The 22,465-nt window shown below is 39.7% G+C and overlaps 1 protein-coding gene and 1 pseudogene across 1 annotated transcript; one reads left to right on the top strand and one right to left on the bottom strand.

The window, feature by feature from the left end:
- Window positions 1-9,174, bottom strand: part of LOC125189950 — a 10,892-nt pseudogene extending 1,718 nt beyond the window's left edge.
- Window positions 9,175-10,779: 1,605 nt separating this feature from the next.
- On the top strand, window positions 10,780-11,361 carry LOC125186344 (protein CYSTEINE-RICH TRANSMEMBRANE MODULE 3-like). Its single transcript, XM_048082694.1, has 3 exons — window positions 10,780-10,920; window positions 10,990-11,140; window positions 11,234-11,361. The coding sequence occupies exons 1-3, from the start codon at window positions 10,890-10,892 to the stop codon at window positions 11,277-11,279; spliced, it is 228 nt and encodes a 75-aa protein (XP_047938651.1). The 5' UTR covers window positions 10,780-10,889; the 3' UTR covers window positions 11,280-11,361.
- Window positions 11,362-22,465: the final 11,104 nt, after the last annotated feature.

The following is a 22,465-nucleotide window of genomic DNA, read 5'->3' as shown; positions in this document are numbered from 1 at the left end:
CTTTCCCCAAACTATTTCGCATATGGGATTTTCATCTTTTCCCCCTCTCTTCATCTCCTTGGGAACCTACTCCTTTGAAATTTTAAGGGAGCGGTATTGCCCTTCCTTTGAATCTTGCATCTAGAATTTTTGAAGAGCTTCACTAAAAAATCTCGCCCAAATCTCCCTTCATTCTTCCTAAGAATGTCCATCCCAAGAACCCTTTTGGCTTTCCTAAGTCTTTCATCTCAAAATCCCTCATTAACTCATGCTTAATGGTCGATTTTTTCCCAAGTCAGAGCCTACAAGCATGTCGCCCAAATATAAGACCAAAAAGAAAAACCCCATAAAATTGCCTTGATATACACACAATTGTCATAAGTCGACTTATGAAACCAATATTGTAAGGTGAGCATCAAATTTAAAGATACCATTGTCTCCTTGTCTCCCCATACAAACTTTTGTTTAAGTGCTACTTTCCCCATCCCCCGGAACTAAAAAACCTTTTGGTGCTCCATATAGTTTTCCAAGTCCCCATGTAAAAGCGGCTTGATATCGGATGGCTCTAAATTTCCCTTTTGAGCAACCCCGATAACAATCGTGGAAGCATGTTTGACAACGGGAAAAATCTCATTGAAGTCTTTCCCCCCTTTTTTGTGGCTTGTACCAACCTAGCCATATATCTTATCTTATTTAAAAAACCACACATTTTTTGAAAACCCATTTTCACCAAAAAACTTTGAGACTTGGTCGCCACTAAAACCCACCAACCCTGCTTCTCCCCTTTGTCACGGGTATTCGCAAGAGGAAGGGTTTTAAGGAGAATAGACACCTCTTTTTAGTTTTTAAAAAAAAGCATGATTCGATCAATTTTGTGTTCATTTAACCCCTGCGTTCGGGGGACCATTACCCAATTTTTGGGGTTGAGTTTTTTTTTTTATTTACTTTTTTTTTTAATTTGTGGTGAACAAGTTGTTCCCGGATTATGTGAGTATTTTTTTTCCCATAGTACATTTTCTAATTTTTCCTCAACTTGATATTCATGTGCTCAAACTCGGGGGTGTGATTTAAGTTCCAAGCGTTTTGTACAAGTTGTTTCATTGCTTGCTAATACGGATTAGAAGTTTGTGATGTAATAGTATTACACCCATTCCTAGTTAATAGGAATCCGTTAGAAAAAAAAAAATAAAGTTATCAAAAATAGATGTATGATTTTGGTTGGGAAAATTAAAAGCAAAGTGTGTTTTCTTAGTTTTTCCAAGGGAGTAAAAAATACTCTTTTCAGATAAAATATTATTGGTGCACTAAATTTAATTTTCCAAGGCTAACGGGGCCTTTAGATCATAAAAACGAATATTCTACAAACATTCCAACGGTATAACAAAGGGGTTTTTTAACCAAAACTTCCAACAAGATTAACAAGATGCTATTCATAGTACAACACTACAACCAAACGAAATTTTTAATTAGGTGCTCCCCAAAATGGAAAACGTATTCGGGATCACTTCTCTCTCTCTTTTAAAATTTGACTACTCATCGGCAAAGAAATTAGGCCCATTTCGAGATAAAGCCCTCCCGGATCTTTTCCCATCTTTACCATATCACAAAAGAAAAAGGGCCCTTCAGAGGTTTGACCGCATTTAAAATGTATACGGATATGTCAAATGCCCTCGAGAATAAAAAAGGCCGTTTTGAGAAAATTTTACATTTTTCAACTACCTTGGATTCCATCGAATCTGGCCCCAATAGGCGCCCTCCTCATACAGCATATCCCTTTAGAACACAATCCATCCAAATTTTTCCGGGAAAGCCCCTCACACGAACCCCCTTCGTATCCTCATGATTAAGGCCGCCCAAAAAAGTGGCCTCTAAATGTTCAATTAGATGAGAATTTTTAAATATTGATAACCAAAAAAGGGCATACCATCTTTTCATCACCTCATGCAAATTCATACCCCCGAGCACAAAAAAGGAGCATATCATCAAAGGATGAAATGTGACATTTTCGTCATGTTTGGCGCTTAATACAAAGCCAATAATGTTGTTGGGGCTACTCCTTCATTTTAATTTTTTTAACCTTTTGGGACATTACCCCGAAAATTCTCCCAAACCACAAACCAAAAGACGCGCAAAAGCTCCGAAACATTCGCTGGGAAAAATCACGATTTGTGCCTAGTTCGTATTAATTCTTCTTTTTTTCTAGGTTTAAAAGATTCCATCTTAATGAAGAAGAAAGATTTTTTCCCTTTGGGGAAATAAAGGTTACGTTTTAAAATAAACCATAAAGGTTATGCGTCTTAAAGCCATAAGGGTTATGCGTGTAAAACGCAAATAAAATTAGCGTTTTGGATTGCGCACAAGTTACGTTTTCATTAGGACGCATAACCATTAGCGTCTTTCCGAGTGCGCAAAAAAATTATGCGCTTTAGGACATTGGTTATGCCTTCCAAAGATTTAAATAGCGAAGAGGGGAACACTTTCGGAGTCGAGCAAAGTCGCGATTTTCCATCTTCTTCGGGGCCAAATTGCCGGTTTTTTGGGGAATTTCAAACAAATTTGTATTTGTTCTTCAATTTGGCTACATTCATCATTATTCATGTTTATTTTGCTCTTTTTTGTTAGTTTTACCCAATTTATTAAAAATTGGGGCTTATAAAAAAAATGTCTCTCATTGTTTTTTTTGGGAAAATGTTTGGGGATGCAAATCATAAGTATTTGGAAAGTTTGATTGGGGTGGTAGAGTAGTTAAAAATTACCACATATGGGTATTGGTTATGATCCACCTCGTATGGGAGCCCATCGTATTAAATTCGGTTTTTCCCTTTTTTCCAATTGGTACAATGATATGTGATGCCATGAGAATAGATGTAAACCCAAACACAAGAATTATTTGGAGACAATGTATGTGTTTGCTTGGGATGAGTTATACATGTTCTGTGATTTGCAATGATGAAAGTGTAATGTTTATGTTCAACAATGCTCAAAATTCAAGTGGGTGTATTAAATTTATTTGTTGAGTATTCACCTTGGGTTGAACCCCAAGCACATTGTTGTTTTTTGGAAAAGGGGATCATCTCTTGGGGTTTAACTTTTGAGTTTCCGAATGTGATTTTGGATCATCTCAGGGGGTGAACATATGAACTTTGATCATAGTATGAACGGAGAGTTTTGGTAGATCCCGTTGATGTTGGTTTTGGGTTTAATGATGAGGTGAGGGTTGGATTTTCCCCGGACCCCAAAAAGAAATTTTTGGGGGGCCGGGCCCGATCTGTGATGGTGATGGTTTTTCAGATGGTGTGGTTCTTCCGATGATGAGATAATCCTTTTTGTAAACCCTTTTTGTAAAAGGGTGAAAAACCCAAATTCGGGTACAACACTGGGGGGTTAAAATTTTTTCGCAAATTACCAAGTCGTCCTTGGAGTATCGATGATGTTGTTGATAATGAACACAAGAATTTGTATTGGGATGAGAAAGAGCCGCATGGGATTGTGTTGGGAAAAAATTTTAAATTAAACTTCATGTGAAGGCTTTTTAAACTATGGGTTTTTAGGGGGAAAAAAGGAAAGGGTCGTCGGGGAAAAATTTAAAGAAGGTGGCATGCCCGTATGCAAATTTTTTAAGGAACAAAGGAAAAGTTTTGGATCATGGGCCCCAAAGAGGGAAAAAGAAAGGGGAAGTAAGTGGGAGGTTTGGTTACTCAAAGGGCAGACGATATGGGGGGAAGTTAAAAGTGGGGGGGGCCTATTTGGTACCCATCGTGCAAACGAGATCATGCTAACTTCTCATCGGCAATGATTCTTTTTATTCGACATCTTGCACAATGTGCCGATTTAAAAGGTTTTCCCAATAATAGCTAATGTTGAAACATTTGGTGTGTCAATCGGATAAGAAGGCTGGTATGCAAAAAAAGGGCATAAAAGTTTTTTAATGGTGGAGGGAGGAACATTTAGTGGGTTAAGAAGCTACATGTTTGAACCCCAGTCCGGGAAACCCGGGCAAAAATTGTTGAGGGGAAGACAAGGGCCAATTGAGTCGGGGCTTAAAATGTGTTCAACTATTTTTTCCGGGCTTTTCCTTGCAATACATGTTTTCCCCGAAGGCCCGACCGGTGTTAACAATAGGGGGGACTCACCCCCGAGGAAGATTTAAAGGTAAGTTGCTTGTTGCTTGTGGTTTTGATGCTAACAAGACATTTTTTCCTTTTGCATACCTTTGTGGTGGAGGAAAAACCAAGGGGTTGGTCGGGTTTTTGGGATCAAAAACCCCGTTAAATACGGAAGGGGGGGGCATTATATCAAATAGGCATAAAGAAATCTTCAAAGCAATGAATTTCCGTAATCAGGACAAGAGCCCCCTCCACCCCCAAATTTTTATTTGGTCCTGGGGCAAGGGGACATCTTTTAAAGGAATGACTCGGGGGGCAAAATTACATTACCCGGGGCCGCCCGAGAAGGGAAAAGATAAATGTCCGAACCGGGGAAAAATAGAAAATGGAGTGTCAAAGGGGCAACAATGTACAAAAAGTTTTATCGGGAGTCGACTTTAGTTGTGGTAAGGGGCCCCAAAACGGGAGTTCCTTGTTCACATGGTTTTTGGGGGGCCTAAAACCCGGGGTCCCGTTGATTGACCTTATAGATAAGCCCTACTCCCTAAAGTACATGGAACCCAAAAAGTACTATGGTGAAAATTAAATTTGATGCCCCCAGACCGAAGATTTAATTAACCCTTTGGGGAAAAGTGCATCACCCTCCCCCGGTTGTTTCCCGGGGGGGCCGTGGCAATTTAAAGGAAGAAGGGGGGGAATACGTAATCAAATGGTTTCCCCGGAGGAAGTTTTAACCGGGCTCCCGCCGTTGCGAAATTGGGGAAAAGAGGGGTAAAAGAAATTGACGGAACGGTCCGTTTGTTTCATGGTATTTTTTGATTTGTGTATTTGAAATGTTAGGTTTTTTTATTAAATTTTTGTTGTTTTGGGGGGGAACGGCAAACAAGAGGCAGGGCCGTCAAAAGGGAATATTGTTGATGTTTGTTTTTAAAGGATGTGTTTTGGATTTTTATATGAAAACATGTTTTTTTTTGGGAATATGTGATGAATCTTTTTTACATTTTAGTTTTTTTTGGGCAGGGAATGGATCTTTTTTGACATTTTATGTTTGTTTTTGGGCTATGTGATGAATCTTATTTGACATTTTTATGTTTTTTTTGGGGCTAGGGATGGATCTTATTTGACTTTTACTATGTTGTTTATCAACTTTTGTGGTAGATGTTTTTGGGAAATTATTAGATTTATTTTGACTTTAGGGGGCCGGTTATTAGGGGATAATTCCGTTGTCTTTTTTTTAAAGCGGGTGGAAGGGGGTTGTTTGACAATCGATACTTTGTATTGTCAATTTTTAAAAAAAATTTAAAAATTTACCTTAATTAGTGAAAAAAACTTTTTTTAAAAATAAACAAATACCAACATATTTATAAACAAAATTCCACCAAAGACCATTAAAACATATAAGTTCAATTGAAAGATACATATAAAACCCAACTCATTCAAAAACCTTTTTTCCCAAAGGGAGTGTATTTTTCGTTTCCCCTTTGTTTTTTCCTTGTTGAAAACCCCCTTAATACATTGTGCTTTGCCTTCCCAATCTTATTTGATGAACTTTTCCCAAAATTGGTCTTGACGATCCCCGGTAGGTGGTCGAGATATTACTACTTCATCCCCTTCCACACTCTCTGTTTCCCGCGCCCCTCTTCCCCCGTCTTCTTCTTTTTTCCTCTTCTTCCCCTTCGGTTTTTGGGCCGCCCCTCTTCTTCTAAAGGGGAGCCACAAATTAAAAAAATTGGGGAATATGAATCACGTTTCTCTGGCAACCCCAACCGACCCAAGAATGAATCAAGATAATCTTGTTCCCCATTGCAAAAAATTGGGTTTACCACCCCTCGGGTTGACCCGGTAGACGACCAACCGGGGTTTAACGGACTCGGGGCTGGGGGTTCCAGCATAAACGGGCCCCATGCCATTTTGCGAAAACCTATTTTGCCGTGTATACCGGGCCCTTTTTACTGGGGCAACCCAAGGACTCCATGACGAATGAAGCCGGTGGGCGTTTTCCCCGGAGCCACTTTCCAGCCGGGGAAAAAGGGGATCTCCATCACATCAATATTACCTATGACAAGCCCCTCGGAACCCTTTTTCCCGAATCGGGGGCTGGTGTCATTTTCCCGGAGGTCAAATGCCATACCCCCCAGCCTCTCAACCTAGATAATACAAAATCATTAATTCCAACATATACAAATTTAAAAATAATTCATTTTTTTATACAAAAACATACCAACACTTTCATAAAAAGGCCGGGTTGCCCATCCGTTTTGGGGGTCCCCGGGGAAATTAGGTATGACACCGTGATCCATTTTACCTCCCCCATAGGGTTAATGCGACCTTCCATGCCCCCCGGCATGGTCAAAAATTGGGTTGGGAAACCCCTTTTTTTTCCTATCCCCTTTATCAAAGTACAATTTATGTTTCTTTGCCCAATCGCCCCCTCCCCCGGCGGTGACTTTTACACAAAATTTTTGGCATTCTTTAAAATCCCTTTCCATCTTGAGAATACCCCGGGATCGGTTAAATTTTCGGCAAACCCCGTCTTTTCGGTGCCCCAAAATGACCGGCACCAAAAAAGTGTCCAAAAAAAGGTGCGGTCAAATCAAAGAATGATTAAAGGCCAAGGAAATTTAAATTCCCAGCGGGTCTGGGAAACTACAAACAAAATAATATGAATAAAATTTGCAACGGCCGGGGTTTTTTCGTGATAATTGATTGGGGTATAATAAAAAAACCCCCAATATAAAAATCATGTTATAAGAATTCATTAACTAAGACAAAGGAAATAAATTTCACCCCGGCCCGGAAAGCCTTTATAATTGATCCGATAATTTGGAACGAATATCGGGGAAAAATTTCCCATTTTGGGCCCTCCGGGCCCCCTATACATAAAATTAAGTCAAAAGTTAAAAAGATAAATAATTAAATAAATTAATGTAAAAAAAACATTACTTGGGCCCCCGGGGGATACACGGTGCATAGCGTATTCAAAGGATTTTGGGCCCCAAGTGGGATTCTTTCCCACCCCATCGGTGCCAAAAAACCCTAGGGCCACCCCAAAACCCCCTTCTGCCCTCGGAAACCCCCTGATAAATAATTAGATACGCCAAAGCGGACTACCCCAAGGGTATTACCCAACGTTGGATCGGCCAAAAAGGGGTTTTAAACCCCATAAAAAGGGGGCCTTGCACCCCGTGGTGTCCGGTAAAATAAATTTTCCCCCCCCAAAATCGGGGGCATGTATACGTCCCTTTTGGGCGATGCATAAAAATCGGGCCCTCATCCAAAGGGGTTTTCGCTTGGGGGGGATCGAGATGTCAAAGGAAACCGCCCCCCCTTTCTTTTGTCCCGTCGGGGATCCTCCCAAAATATCTCGACACTTTTGGCCAAACTTCATATCCGGTAGGGAGTCATGCCCCCGGAAAACACGCCCCTTTTGGCCCAAACCCCTTGGGGTTTTCCACCCTGAAAGGGTTTCGGTAAACCCTTTTCCAACCCGGGGGTGGAAAAAGGGGTCTCGGGGCCCCCAAGCTCGACAAAGGCGGTTTATAAACTCATTGTCCATCCTCAGGGCCCATTACATTCCAACACGCCCTTTTTAAAAACCCAATACATCAAGCCAAAAACTTCACATTTTTTATGAAAGGGCCCTTTTCCCAAAAATTAGTTTCCGTCCGAAAAAACTCGAAAAAATTTGATGTGCCATCCCATCAAAGAAAAATTGATTGTTTGCCCTTGGGTGAAAGAAATAGTTTATGGAAACCCCAGCCCCCTTAAAATAATGCCTTTTAAAATTGTAAATGTCATTTTGTTTTAAAATCATCAATCATACAAAATGATAAGTTGAAAAAACTCATTCCAAAAAACCTCCAAAAAATCCCAAACTAAGATGTCACAAACAAAACTAACATATTCATCAACAAACAAAAGAAGAATTAACCCCTAGTTCGTATGATTTTACTTTCAGTTGCAGCTCCGAAATATATATCAACGGTACATCTAGGCATGAAGCTAAAGTGGGATGAACACTAAAATGTAGATAAGTAACTGTATTTTACCATGACTTTAGACCATAATATCATAGTCAAATACTTGAGATGAAATTCTACGAATTCGTCTCACAATAAACCATAGAAAAGCACACACATGGACACATCATATATCATACAAAAGAAAGCAGAAACAAGTGAACACACTCACCTGAAGTGATGGATACCTGTTGAGAAGTTGCGACTTCCTTCTCAGCGAAGCTGTGCCTACAGTGCTTCCTGCAGGAAGCTCAGCCAGAGAGGGTTTATCTGCGGTCAAGCAGATAAAAGCATCTTGGACATCCTCCCTTGGGAGATTGCAAGGTATCATTGTGTGTTTGTGGAAGATACGTTGGGACATCTTTCATTGAGTGGACAGCTATATCGATATTGCTGTTAATGAGCGCCTCATCAATCTCCTTAGTGAATAAACCCTTTCCACCAATATCAGCAAGAGGCTGAGTTAGAATTTTGTCCCCTGTTGTCTTGATGACCACAATTTGGATTGCTCCAGTTTCAGCTAATTGCGGGTTTGACTTAATCAGTTTATCTCGAGTTTCATAAGCTTGAGCGAGGGCGAGTGGACTGTCCTACCAAGAGTATTAAGATCAATCAAGCCATTCAGTAATGAATTGAATGCCAAAGAGAGAAACTACTTAATGATTTGTGCACAATAATCCTACTAATGAATTATCAACCAACAACCAAGCAAATGGCCAAAGTAATAAAAGCACAAATTCAAACATTACATACTCTATTTTGGGAACTAGAACCAATAATTCTACCCAAAACGAAATGCAACATCATCCATTAGAACAAAAATCAAGTAACTAGTTTGAAATCAAAGCAACGCTACCTCCCCCTAGTTCCGATTCTGATCACGGCAGCTTTACTCTCGGCCAGCTGCTCGACAGCAAGGGAGGCCCTAATAAGCCAAGTCCTAGCTCGAGAGGGCGAAGATTTCGAGTGATCGCGGGAGAAAAGCCGAGAGCTGAAACAGAGCAGGCGGCGAAATTGGCGGAAAGAGGTCTACATTGAGGTGGATTTGGAGTCGGTAATGCTACCTCCATTGCTGATGGATGGAGATATGAAAATGGATAGCGTTGAAAGCAAACCTGTTTGGAGTTTTGTTTCTCTTTTTTCTTTATCTTTTAAGCTGAAGGTTAAAGATTTTGGTTTACAGTTAACCGATCTCCAAGTCAATAGTAGTTTATCTTGTTGCTTTTACACCGTGTAATTAATTCTCATTTTATATTTCTTGTCTTAAAATTATATTCATGTGAAATTATAATAGCACCTAAATTAATATTCACGGTGTTTAATTTGATTCTAGATTTGAATCTTTATTCATATAAAGATCCTAAATTCCTAAGTCGTAACATTGCTCAAATTAATATACACGGTGTTTATTTTGATTCAAGATTTGAATCTTTATTCATATAAAGATACAAAATTCCTAAGTCAAAATTTCTTCTGAATAAATTTTTGCGGGCCATTTAAAAAGAGATTCAATACTATCTATTAATCAAAGTATCAACATTTACATTAGTATATATAATAGAGGAAAGGCTAAAATTGGTCATGAGCATATGGCCATTTTATGTTTTTGATCTTAAACATTATTTTTTGGATTTTTTGGTCGTGAACATATAGAAAATTGATCATTTTGGTCCTCCATCAACATTTCCGTTAAAAACTAATGGTCAACGGGTTTAATCCGACTTTGACCCAATTAAACTTTTAATTCTGATTTTTTACTCCCTAATTAATTCCTTAATTATTTTTATAAATATTCTTTTAAAATTAGAATTAAATAACATGTTTATTTATTTATATAATTCTAATTTTAAAAGAATATTTATAAAATTAATTAGGGAATTAATCAGGGAGTAAAAAATCAGAATTAAAAGTTTAATTTGGTCAAAATCGGAATTAAACCCGTTGACCGTTAGTTTTAACGGAAATATTGACGGATGACCAAAATGATCAAATTTTTATATGTTCAGGACCAAAAAATCCAAAAAATAATATTTAGGACCAAAAACATAAAATAACTATATATTCAAGACCAATTTTGGCCTTTGCTCTATATAATAATATAAATTCGAGTTGCCAATACAAGAATGGAAACGCAAGTAGGTTGTAGCAGCTACATATATACTAGTATTTCTCAATGAATAATTAATTAGGCAGAAACATCAATTTATACTTTTATAATCCTATACGGTCCAACTACTATTACGAGTCGAGAAAAAATTCATAGAGAAATCCTATAAAGATAAAATATAATCTATGAATAAAAAGGATATCTACCTAATACAGTAAGTACTAAAAATCTAATATATGAATAAAATCAAATCCCTTTCCAACTTCCAATAAAGTTGCAACACTTTTAGAAAAGATTTATGCACCCAGATTAAGAAAATTGACACGATTCAAATACTAAAACTAGTAGTTGTATTCAAACACTTGAATGTTTAAAATTAATTAATTAATGTGGATGTGTGTTTATGTACAGCACAGCAATGAAGACTTAATAGAAAAGGGAGAGATGAACCATTCTAGATGGACGCGCTTTGCTGAGTATTCACAAACTGAATTTTCTTGTGCGTGTTTATTAATTAGTTGTGACGCCTTCCACAATCCAATAATCCTCATACATTCATACATAAACATATAAATATATATCCATCCTTCCCCTCTCCATAGCATTCTTATTTACAACTTTGTCTCTCTTATCAAAATTCAAAACACACAAGAAGCGTGGAAGGAGCTTTGACGAGCCATGAGCCAATACGATCAACATCAACAACCTGGTATGTAATGTCACAATTAATATCATCTCCTCTTTATCTATTTTCATAACATGGATTGGCACTCCACAGCTGCATATCCGGAGCCACCAACTTCATACCCTCCTCCGCCAGCATACGTGATGGCGCCTCCACCAATGGGATATCCGACTAGGGACGACAACCACCAAGATCATGCCACCATCCAGACCACAAGCAGAGGCGGCGGCTTCTTCAAAGGATGGTAATAACCGTTCCCATTTAACTAGTAATATAATGTACAAATCGAGGATTGACCGATTGATACACTGACATTTGGTGCTTGTTGTTTTCACAGTTTGGCCGGACTCTGTTGTTGCTGGTGCCTTGATTGTTGTTTCTGATCACTCTCATTATTCATTTATTCATACATTGTTTGATTGATTGGTATATGTATCCTATAATTTACATGTATTCTTAAATAAATATTGATGCCTACAGAAACTCTAACAAACATTTAACAATTTCTCCAAGCCACTCAATCAAATACAGATAGTGTTATATCATCAAAAATTCTTGTTATTACAAATCACTAAAATTAGAAAACATACTTAGTCACTATGAAACACAAGCTCATAACAACCAAAAATTCAATGACAATCTTTAAACCATGCTTTCCCCAATATGGCGAAACAACAAACAAAGCTGCAAAATTCAAAAGTATAAAAGAGGTTGATGTTTGGATGTCAAGGTACCATATATCGAAAAGTGTATGAAAAATTATTAGCGTGTTCATATTCAACGAGAACCAGAAGAGCAAGCTCACTTAACAAAGGTGAGTACACCAAATACAAACCCTCCCCTATTTAAAATGTAAGAGCTCAGGAGTAATTAAGGAACAACATATTTCTTTTCAACTTTACAATTCTAACTCTAAAAGCCATTCACGATTTGCACAACAGAGCAACAAATGTAAGCTCTCGAGTAAGAGAAAAAAAAATGACAAAATACAGTCCACGGAGAGCCCATGCTACAATGAGAGATTTGCAAACAAACCAACTTGGGGCATCTGATGGAGGTGACTTGCCAACCTTAGCCGATTACAAAATCAAATATGCCAATATAATTTGGTTTCAGGGTGCATTAAGTGGTTTGTGATGCCTAAGGGTCATATGATAAGATATGTGCCAAAAGGCATGCAGGTGATCATGAGCTCCCACTCCCTCCACTCTGACCACTAAGACCAGTTACAGGCATAGACCGCTTCACAAATTCCAGCAGCAGTTTTCTTTGCTGGTCACTTGTGTGAGGAAAGCTTGCACGTAAGAGTTCAACAGACATTTCTCTACTAATTGCTTTTGCTACATCAGACTCTATGGCAACTGTGTCTGATGAGCCCTGGCTGAGGAAGGATTGCACAATAGAGTCATATTTATTAAAACAGTACTTCGTAAGAAGGCTGAAGAACGCATCAAAAGAGGCCTGCCAGACCTGTTAGAAATGCTGCAACTATCAGCAGCATGGGGATCAATCAAGAACAGATTTAACAACAACAGAAGCTCCATCTCCAGCAGAACTCCCAACTGGACACAAAGGAGGGTGCTCAGTTGAACAGACCACTGATGCTAGGCAGGCTGCTAGTGCCTTGAGCTCCATTCGATGGATACAGGAGGATATATAGTCTTTGCAAGGTTTGCAGTTACCGTGGATACACCAGGATCAGGAGAAAGATTTCCAATAAAAGAACCTCAAATTTCGGAAGATGGCCATACAGACAACTTGAGAAAGTTCGCCAGGAGAAAGAAGTTGAAGGTACCTCAAAAGAAGCTTCCTACCCTTCGGAAGAGAAGCTAATCTCAAGAAAACAAGGTCATCCATGGATGATAAATCCACAGCATTGCCATTATTCCCTAGAGGGTCAATCAGATGAAAGGATGATGCTAATTCTTCAAGCAAAATTTGTTTTCTTTGTTTCAGCTGAGCCACACCATCTGGTAAATGATTAAACTGCAAAAGCCTGTCAATATCATCAATATCAAGATGGAGGCAAATGCCATCTTCAATGGTCACCCTAGCTGCAAGCATAGGCTCTTGCTCCAAAGGCTTCTCTCCAAGTTTTGTTTCAGCATCAGCCCCATAATATCATTAGCTCCCATGTCATGCCGACGGCACGAGCACAGCTTTTAACTCAGGCTACCTTGGGATGATCTTAATCTCTTAACCGCTTGAACAACTCACACGCACTGTTCTTGTCAGCTTTTGCAATAATAGTTTTCACTCCAGCCATCCATCATCAATATAATGGAAAGTTAAAAAGAATCAGTGAAATATAATCTTATTTCAGGAGTAGTACTACTTTATACTACTATAATAATAATATAAAAACGCTATATCTAAAAGTTGAGCTTTGAAAAATCTGACAGTCTCACTTATTGCGTCAAATAAAAGTGCTACGATTACTTAATCAAGTCTAATCGTCATCTGACATAAGTGATACTACTAGTATTAAATAAATAAATAGGTTTTCCCTCCGTCCCAGATTAAGAGTTATTTTTTGGCATATAAGTCCGTCCTAGTTTAAGAGTCACTTTTAAAATTTTCCATATATGGTCATACAATTTTATCTCATTCTTCATCAAAATTACATAAAAATGTCATTATCCACACTAAAATAAATCAAAACAAAAATCAAAAGTCAAAAGGGACCCACCTTCAACCAACTTCACCATCTCACTTCATTTATTACACACTCTACCATCTCACTTCATTTATTACACACTCCACCATCTCACTTCATCTATTATACACTTCAACTCTTTTTTAAAATCCGAGCCATAACAATAAGTGACTCCAAATGTGGGACGGGGAAAGTATTTGCTAAATGACTTTGTAATATTTATTTCATGGCAGCATCGTTTTAAACTATAATCTACAAAAAAGTTACTCCTATTTCCTTATTGGGGCTTTAGTAGGTAAGTTTTTCTTCATCTTCTTCTATTTTTCAATTTAGTTAAATTTTTACAATTATTCGTATTTACTTACAATAATAAAATAACAATAAAAATATAAAGAAAACACTATAAAATTGAATTTGTAGGACAATTGTATCGAGTATATTTTGATTTATTATTTGATTTTTATTATATAGATCTAGAATTATGATAAATGTCAAATTAATTTCTAGCACTGAATCGTCGAACCCTTCATTTTTAGTTCGTTTTAGAACATTGTTAGGCAATACGAAGTTCTTTTAAGTTTGTTTTATAAGGAGAAAAGATCTAAAAATGAACTCGTGTTATCTAATTATGAACTCCTTGTTGGTTTGACGGTTCAACACTAGGAATTAGTTTTGCATATGGTAAAGCCCATACTCCCTCCATGCACGAAAAATAAACAAGATTGTGAATGGCACGGGTTTTAATGTATAATTGGTAAAGTAAGAGAGTGATAAGAAAAGTAAGAGAGAGGGAGGGAAAAGGTAGTGCAATGAGTGGTGGTTGAAAACTTTCCTTTTTGAATTTAGTGTAATTTTTGTGGACGGACCAAAATGGCAAAACTTGTCTATTTTTCGATCTTAAGTTCGCCCAGAGTGATTTCTAGGTTCGAGCAAGTACGAGAAATCTCTATACGACCTCCTACTGGGGAAACTACTTCCATTCTATGTTCTGACTCCTTAGTAGCGAGTTTCAAAGTAGTCACACAGTTTGCAGAAATAAACGAATGCGAAGCACCAGTATCAAACAGAAGCATAACAGGGGTATCGAAGAGCTTACCCATGCCTGCCAAGTTTCCCTGGTTCACCTCTGGCTGCTTCTGCCTCATTGCATAAGCTTGAGCCTGTGAGAATTTCTCGGCCATCTTTTGGTCGGTGTCCACTTGATCCGGTGCGTATCGAGCCATCTCACATAACATACGATCATAATCAGTCACTGACATCCGTCCTTGTGTCAAATGGTAAAATTCTACCTCCTTCTTCTTCTGGTAGCTCTTAGGAATATACTTGCCATAGATCTCAGTTTTAAACTCCTCCCAAGTCATATCCCTGAACTGCTCCGGTGTCATGGTCTTCTTCCTTGCTTCCCACCTACAATCAGTTGAAAGGTCAAGCAAGATAGACACTCTTGGTATGTGCAGTGCAGAAAGTTGAATATGCGCTCCAGTGCGCGCATCCAAGTTTCAGCAGCAGTTGGGTCTCCTAACCCATTGAACATTGGTGGGTTCTACCTCAGAAACATCTCTTCGACCCTACGGTCCTGTGGCTAGGGTGGTGGTGGGGGTGGTGAAGGCGGTGGAACATGTGATGGGGGTGATGTTAAAATAATTTACTCGGCCCAACTAAAATAATTCTGGCCTAATTACATCCTTAAAATACTAAGGCCCAAATCTTGCTTAAATCATTTGATTCAACCATTTAATATGGCCCCAATAGATAATTAACTAAAAGCCATTACAAGGCTACTCTCGACCCACTCCTTAATTAAATCAACTCAAGCACCCCACTTAGCCAATTAAATGGCCCATACTAAAATAAAAAGAGGCAGCTCAAATTCTTTCTCCTTCACCTCAATCCATCGGCACTTCTTCACTCCTAATTCACTTTCCTTCTCAAAAATCCCTAATTCACAGATTAGCAAAACAGCAGCGCTTACACCCTTCTTCCTCGCGACCTCTCCGGCGAATCACCATCTCCGGCGAGCGTTCTTCATTCCCGGCGAATCAGTGGTGGAGAGGAGGCATCGCCTCCGTCGCGACGGCTCCACCTCGCCGTTCGCCGCTGCTCTACGCCGAGCTCTCTCCTTCTTCCCCTAAAACCTTTTTCTCCTTTCATCTCTTAACTCCAAAACAAATCTCCAAATCAACATTTAAAGTCCCTAAGTTGGCATCAGAGGCGGCGCCTCTTCTTCTCCTCCTCCGGCGGAAATCGCGCGTCGCCGGTACGCTGCTGCTCCAGTTGCGCCTCTCACCGGCGATTCACGCCGTCTCCCTCCGTCCAGCGCCGGTGCGCGCTCTGCCGTTTCGTCGGCACGCAGCGTTGCCATCTCCGTCGTCAACACTCGTCGCCGGAAAACTTAAAGCTAAGTCACCCTTCCCTTCCCCCTTTACTCAATTTCTTTGAGTTATGGCAGATTGGTGATTGTTGGTATTTCGTATGATTCTTGCTGGTGTATTTAAATCCCGTGATCTAAATTTTAGAGAGCCTACTGGAATTGATCTTTGTTGTCTCTACTTTGAAGCTTAAACATTGTTATGCTTGAACAACTATTTGTGGGCATATTCTACTTGTCACTTCTTTCTCGACAGTAGCTATGCTAACTGATTGTTGGCCCTATTTCTATGTTCTCTATGTTCTTGCTATCATGATGCAAGGTTTTGGTTGTGGTGTTACCTAAGTTTGATGAATCCTCTCGGATGGGGACCGATGTCCTACCTCATAATCTCCTCCTTGCTCCTCATTCCCTCTTTGTTGCACTCCTTGATTTTGAGTGAATTTGTGGTGTCGAAAAATGAGGGAAGGAGAAAGGAGATGGGGCTGCTTATATAGTGCTCTATCTTTGGATGTTTGTGCTTGAAACTTGAAGGCAAAGGCTCCTACTTTGGGGCTGTCAGCTCTTCCTCTTTTGAGCTTGATGTTTATGTCTTTCATACCTCTTTGGTGCAAGTTATGGGCTGCCCTCTATGGCTGATCTCATGGATCCTATTTTTCATTCTTTTGGCTCTTCTAAAGGAGCTCTCCTTCACATACCAAATGTCTCCATTCCCTCTTTGGGAAAGTTAGAATATCTTGGTCTATGGCAGCAAAATGTTGCTTTGCACACCTCACTTTACTACATTGGTGAAAGTCTCAACTCTTGCTCTTTTTGTTGCTAGATTCTAACCCCTTTTGGTGCTACTTGTAGGTACATGAGTGGTCAACACTTGGAGCTTTGTGGAGGTGGAATCGAGAAGGATGGAGGAAGATCTTTCTCATGTCATCTCTATTATCTACTTTTCCAAAGTAGCTAAAATCCCAATTGTAGACTTGAAAATCCTAAAAAAGTAGCTTTGAATTTCTTTGTCTAAGTGTGGCCTCTTTTAGGAGTAGACTAGAATATTTATTTGTAGGAAGCCATCTAATGTAAGCATGTACTAATTGTATTTAAATTCCTCCAAGTATTTATCTAATAAAAGTATAGCCTTTACTTTTATCCTTGAATGTGAATTTCCTTGCACTTTATTTCTTCCAACGAAAATACTTAGATTATCCCAAAGTCGACAATACAACGAGGAATGTACGATTACACCTCTTCTAAACGAAATTAATTAAGCTACTAAATCCGATTTATCCCGAAGGAAAGGAACGAAATTCCAGGGCGTCACATATGTAATCTTTCTTTTTTAGTTCGTCCCACAAGAATATGCATTTTTTTAATTTTGGAAACTTTTTTCCCTTTACCTCTCTCTTACTTTTTAACACAGTCGTGCGTCGAGCACATAGCGAACTATTCTTTCGCCTATTACTAAAGAATTGATGCACTATTTATTAGCACTAAAAATACGTGCAAGTATACATGGTAGATCTAGTATAGCTAAAGGTCAGTACCGAGATATCGAAACAGAGAATAAGATTGCAACTGACTACCATATACTAAGCATCACATACTATCTAGAGACACGGAGTTTTTGGTTTTGGATTAATTAAAATAGACAGAAAATAAATAAACAAATAACAAAAAGCATAAAAACAATGATACAGGGCAGGCGTAAGAAAGTAATAATTCAAGGATTCAAAACACAAATGACTTCCTTGAATTACGATCTCTAGAGTTATTAAGTCGGTCACTTAACTAGATTAAACCCCCTCCCAAGGTGAGAAATCTGTAGATTAGGTGTAATAATTGAAGTCCCCTTCTAATTCTTAGACCTAACTCCAAAAAGATCGTTAAGACCAATGACCTCACGTGAAACCTCAACTCTCCCGAGTTCTATTGCATTAAAGTGTGAATTATCCCTTTTCCAAGTCAACTATTTCGTCTCCCGAGTACTCTAATCAACTCTAACATGTATTCAAAAGGTAGCTAATCAATTGAATATAAAAGGCACAAAGATAAATCAAATAACTGCAAGAGCTAACACGGAAAATCAATTGAATATCTTCACCAAAAAATCCACAAAATATGTCTACTCATAGACAAGTAAATACACCAATTAAAGTACAAGACATGAAAGAAATTGATAAAACCCAAGGTTGAATCTTCAATCTTTAGTCTTCTCTTTCCTTGAATAGCAGAGCTCCGCGCCAATGGAAGATGGAGGAATATGTGTGGAATATGGAATGGATGAATGTGTAGAAGGGGGAAGGATTTGAGTCTCTGAGATGATGATTATGAATTAGGTTAGAGATATTTATAGGATGGAAAAAGGTTTATTTTTGATAATTTTCGTGGCCTTCAAAAATAGGAGAGATTTGGCTTCACAATATAATAATTTATTTTCTTCTGTGAATTTCCGCCTAAATTCCCGTCAGCTTTGACTGCACTGCGCAACGTTCGTAGAATAGTCATAACTTTCTCCACAGAACTCCGATTGAGACGTGTGAGATATCCACGCGAAGCTCTTTCGAAGACGAAGAGAATGGTATATATTAACAACTGATTGGGCTTCAAACTCATTGGAAGATGGGCTCGAACAGAGGCTGCTGCACCTTGGCCATTTTTGCACTTTTTTTCTATCTTTTTCTATCATTTATCAACAAACACATCAAAAATACCAAATGTATAACATATGCAATTTAAGAACATAATTTGCATGATTGACATTTAGAACGAGTCAAATCTAGTCCTTAAAAACATGCAAAATCCGTGTTTGTCAAGAATATCGTGTGCTCGTTGCTAATTAAGCGGCATACACTTATTCTTGGAGGGTTGTCTTCTATAGGACAACCCAATTAAAAAAAAACATCTCTCTTACTTTAACAATTTTGCATTAAAACCCATGCTGAACCCAATGTTAATTACTCGGCCCAATCGAAACTTGCATAAGAGCATTCACAATTGAACCTCTTAATTACTCGACCCAATCGAGAGGCCTTCCGATCGACCATCATCGGTCCTCCATTGCAAAAAATGGGTCGATCAACGCCCACCCCATATGGCCGATAAATCGGCCTTGGCTGTTCCACAATGGCCGATCATCGGCCCAATCCCCGATGGGTGACCGATCATCAGCCCTATCTTTTTTTTTATTCTATTTCTATCTACTATAAATACCCCATCCCAATCTTAACATTTCCCACACCAACATCTTATTTTCTCTCATTTCTCTATACTTTTTCTCTCTCTAGTAGAATATCAATGTCTTTCGGTAGCGATTCCGACGACGAAGTAATAAACCGCGCGATACAACGTGTGATTGCGAGGACGGAACAACGCCGTAAAGAAGCGAACCAGCAGGCGGTCCCCAGACCAATCCGGCACCTTCAGTCGGTTTCCACGACCGGCTGTACGCGGTTTACTTTGCTGAGGAACCGCGGTGGGGACCGACGGTTTTCCGCCGGCGTTTCAGAATGTGGCGAGAGCTATTCTTGCGCATTGTTAAGAGCATCCACAATGGGCGGATGATGCACTGTGGCGTCGCGGACGATGACTTAACCATCATCCACGGACGAAGCGCGGACGATGCTCATCGTCCGTCGCATCGTCCGCCACTGTGGCATCGCGGACGATGCGACACATTTTTTATTTTCAACTTAATTTTATTTAATTTTCAAAACCTATATATATTCTCACCTTTTTCACTCATTTTTCACTTCTTTCACTCTCAAATTCACACTACATATTCTACACTTCAAACAAAATGAATTCCGGAGATTACCCAAGTCCGAATAGTCCGATGTTCGGTGATGCACGATGGCCGGGTACAGAACCCGATGACTACCGGCCATTCGACACCAAGGCCCAGCACGGACTCGTACGGGCTGTCAGACATGGAGCCTTCTCTGAACCGCACATTAGCCGCTGTCGCCATTGCTCCTCGCGGCCGATCCGCCGTCGACGCGTCGGGGTTCGCCACCAAGAAGAGGCGGCCCAAGGCACGAGCCCAGAAGTTGCAGCAAACGACTGTGTGTGAAGAGTTCGCCCCGGGAAGGACGAACTATGCCGCGGATGAATCCTTCGTCTTGACAAGATGTTGGATTGATGTGTCAGAGGATCCGGTGTTCGCCAACAACCAGAAGGTTACGGCATATTGGGAGCGCGTCGCCGAAAAATACAACGAGGCCAAGCCGCCCCACGTCTACAAGCGCCATGGGGAGCAGCTACGCAAGCACTGAGATCAAATAAAGAAGCAGGTTCGCGGGGGAGTACGACAAGTGCGAGAGGGAGCAGGCCAGCGGCAAGAGTCTGTCGGATGTGCGCGACAAAGCGGTGAGATCGTACACGTCATTGTACGACGATTTCAAGCACTACCACAATCGACGACGTCGAAGAAGAGGGCGAATGGTGCCCCTTGCACAGCGGAAGTCATGCATAAACAAATAAATCAGATCTACAGATCTATTTGACTGATTATGGGATCAATTAACCACATGTTAAACAATCAAAATTGCATACAAGAACGCACATAAATCATGCTTTAAGGAATTAAACCATAATTCATGATATTCTACGGATTAGGGTTACCGATCTGATTCTCCAAAGAATCAACGATTGCTTGCTCTTTCTCCACATGAAGATCTTCGTACTCGACCACAAATCTTCTAATCTGTATCCCGAACTCAGATAATGACCTTTGGGTGGACAAAGCTTGTCAGAATCAAAAAGGGCTTAATTAGAAAGAAGATAGAATTTCAGATCTGGAGAGAACTGAAAAAATCGTTCACTGCAGAGAGCAGAACGAAAATTATCAAAAAAAATTTAATTAATCTTCTTTCTAATCTCCTTTTATATAGAGTTATGATGGGCCAGATTAGGGATCCATGGAGGTTGGACTTGGGCCAAACCACGTCGTTCACGACCAGTCTACTATGTAGAAGAATTAGACTTATTTGCTTCTTATACATTTAAATGTTTGAAAAACATCTTATAAATGCACAAGCAAACATCAATGCGATAAAATTACTTCTTCTCGCCTTGGGTTAAAAGTGGATTGTAGAATTTATTGTATACAAGCAATTCTATCCGTGCAACATGCTCGAAATATGCTTTTCAGTATACCAATCCTAACAGAGGGCGTCGAAGCGCACCTTCGCTGATTATACAAGCAGCGAGAGCGGCGCGTCTCCAATGGACCTCAACAATCCGGTGTTCGAGGATGAGAGTTCCGGCACTCCAATATCCCGACGTCCCCCTGGCATCAAGACTGCCAAGGCCAAGGGCAAGGCGACCACATCCGCCGCGCCGCCGCCTGACCATGCCGCAAGCCCAGCCCCGAGCTCGACCCCGAGCGCGACTTCGGCTGCGTCACATGCCTACACCGATTTGGTGGCCTCCTCCGACTACAGGACGTTGTTGGACGCGCACAACGCCCTGATGCAGGCGACCAACCCGGCTCAAATCGAAGGCATCCAGCGGATGATCGATGGCCTCAGCCGCAGGTTGGGACTACTCTAGACGAGCCGGGGTTTAGTTTATATGTAGTGCACCTTTTTTTTTAATTTCTTAGTTTGTAACTTTTTTTTAATTTCTTATTTTGTAACTTTTTTTTTTAATTAAGTAAATGTAGGATTTGCCTTAATAATTGTGTTGTTTTTATTTATATATTTTGCTTGATATATTTGCATAAATTATATAAATAAAAAAAGAAGTAAAATGCTTAGGGCGGGCTATAGTCCGCCCCATTGCAGGTGGAAGTGGCGAAGGATAAAATGCTAACGTGGCGGTGCATAGGGCGTCGCTTAGGGCGGGCTATAGTCCATCCCACTGTGGATGCCCTAACAGGTTGTCGGCGCGTTACCAACTTTTTTGCGTATTAATATTTTTGCATATAAATTTATTTAATTTGATAACATATTAAATATAAAAGTGCAAAAAAAATTAAAATAAAATAGCGATGATGTGCAAATGAAATGAAAGTGAGATGAGCCCTTTGGAATGACCCTTCTATTGCATGGAGATGGGCCCTTAAGTAAAATTCGGACGTGGAATGGAAGGGAGGGCGAATGCTCTAAAAATAGCTATTTCTTTCCGATACAATATCGCAGCAAAAGGGTACGATTTTGTGTATCTGACGCATTTTTTTAGCTGAATTTAACACTCTTGACTTTAGTACCCTTCTTCAAGTTTCCTCTCTCTTTAGAGCATCCATAATAGCGGACTAGCCGAAGGCCAAGCCACCGGCATGCGGCTAGGGCACTCGGTTGGTCCGCTATTGCGTTAGGCTAGCCCGACGGATGAAAAACCAACGCCTTAGAGCTAGGGCGTGGACTAACCGGCTAGCCAATTGTTGGCCGATCGCTGGAATAGATTAAAGCTGCATAAAATCTCATACCGTCCAAAAAAGAGATCATCTTCCTTAAAACGGAGGAAATACTCTTTAAAATTTTAAATTAATTATTTTATATTAAATTATACTACCAAACAAGCACTTATTAAAGTAATTTATGTTTATAAAGAGA

This window comes from Salvia hispanica, chromosome 5 (genome assembly GCF_023119035.1).
Source record: "Salvia hispanica cultivar TCC Black 2014 chromosome 5, UniMelb_Shisp_WGS_1.0, whole genome shotgun sequence".
NCBI classification, from domain to species: Eukaryota; Viridiplantae; Streptophyta; class Magnoliopsida; order Lamiales; family Lamiaceae; genus Salvia; species Salvia hispanica.
The sequence above is the reverse complement of the archived record's forward strand: the minus strand, read 5'-3'. Positions and strand labels throughout refer to the sequence as shown.

Excerpts from the sequence above, each read along its gene's own strand:
- LOC125186344 (XM_048082694.1), top strand. The coding sequence starts at position 10,890 with ATGAGCCAATACGATCAACATCAACAACCTG. Across the intron at positions 10,921-10,989 it reads CGATCAACATCAACAACCTG|CTGCATATCCGGAGCCACCA; the intron begins GTATGTAATGTC and ends GGCACTCCACAG. Across the intron at positions 11,141-11,233 it reads GGCGGCTTCTTCAAAGGATG|TTTGGCCGGACTCTGTTGTT; the intron begins GTAATAACCGTT and ends TTGTTTTCACAG.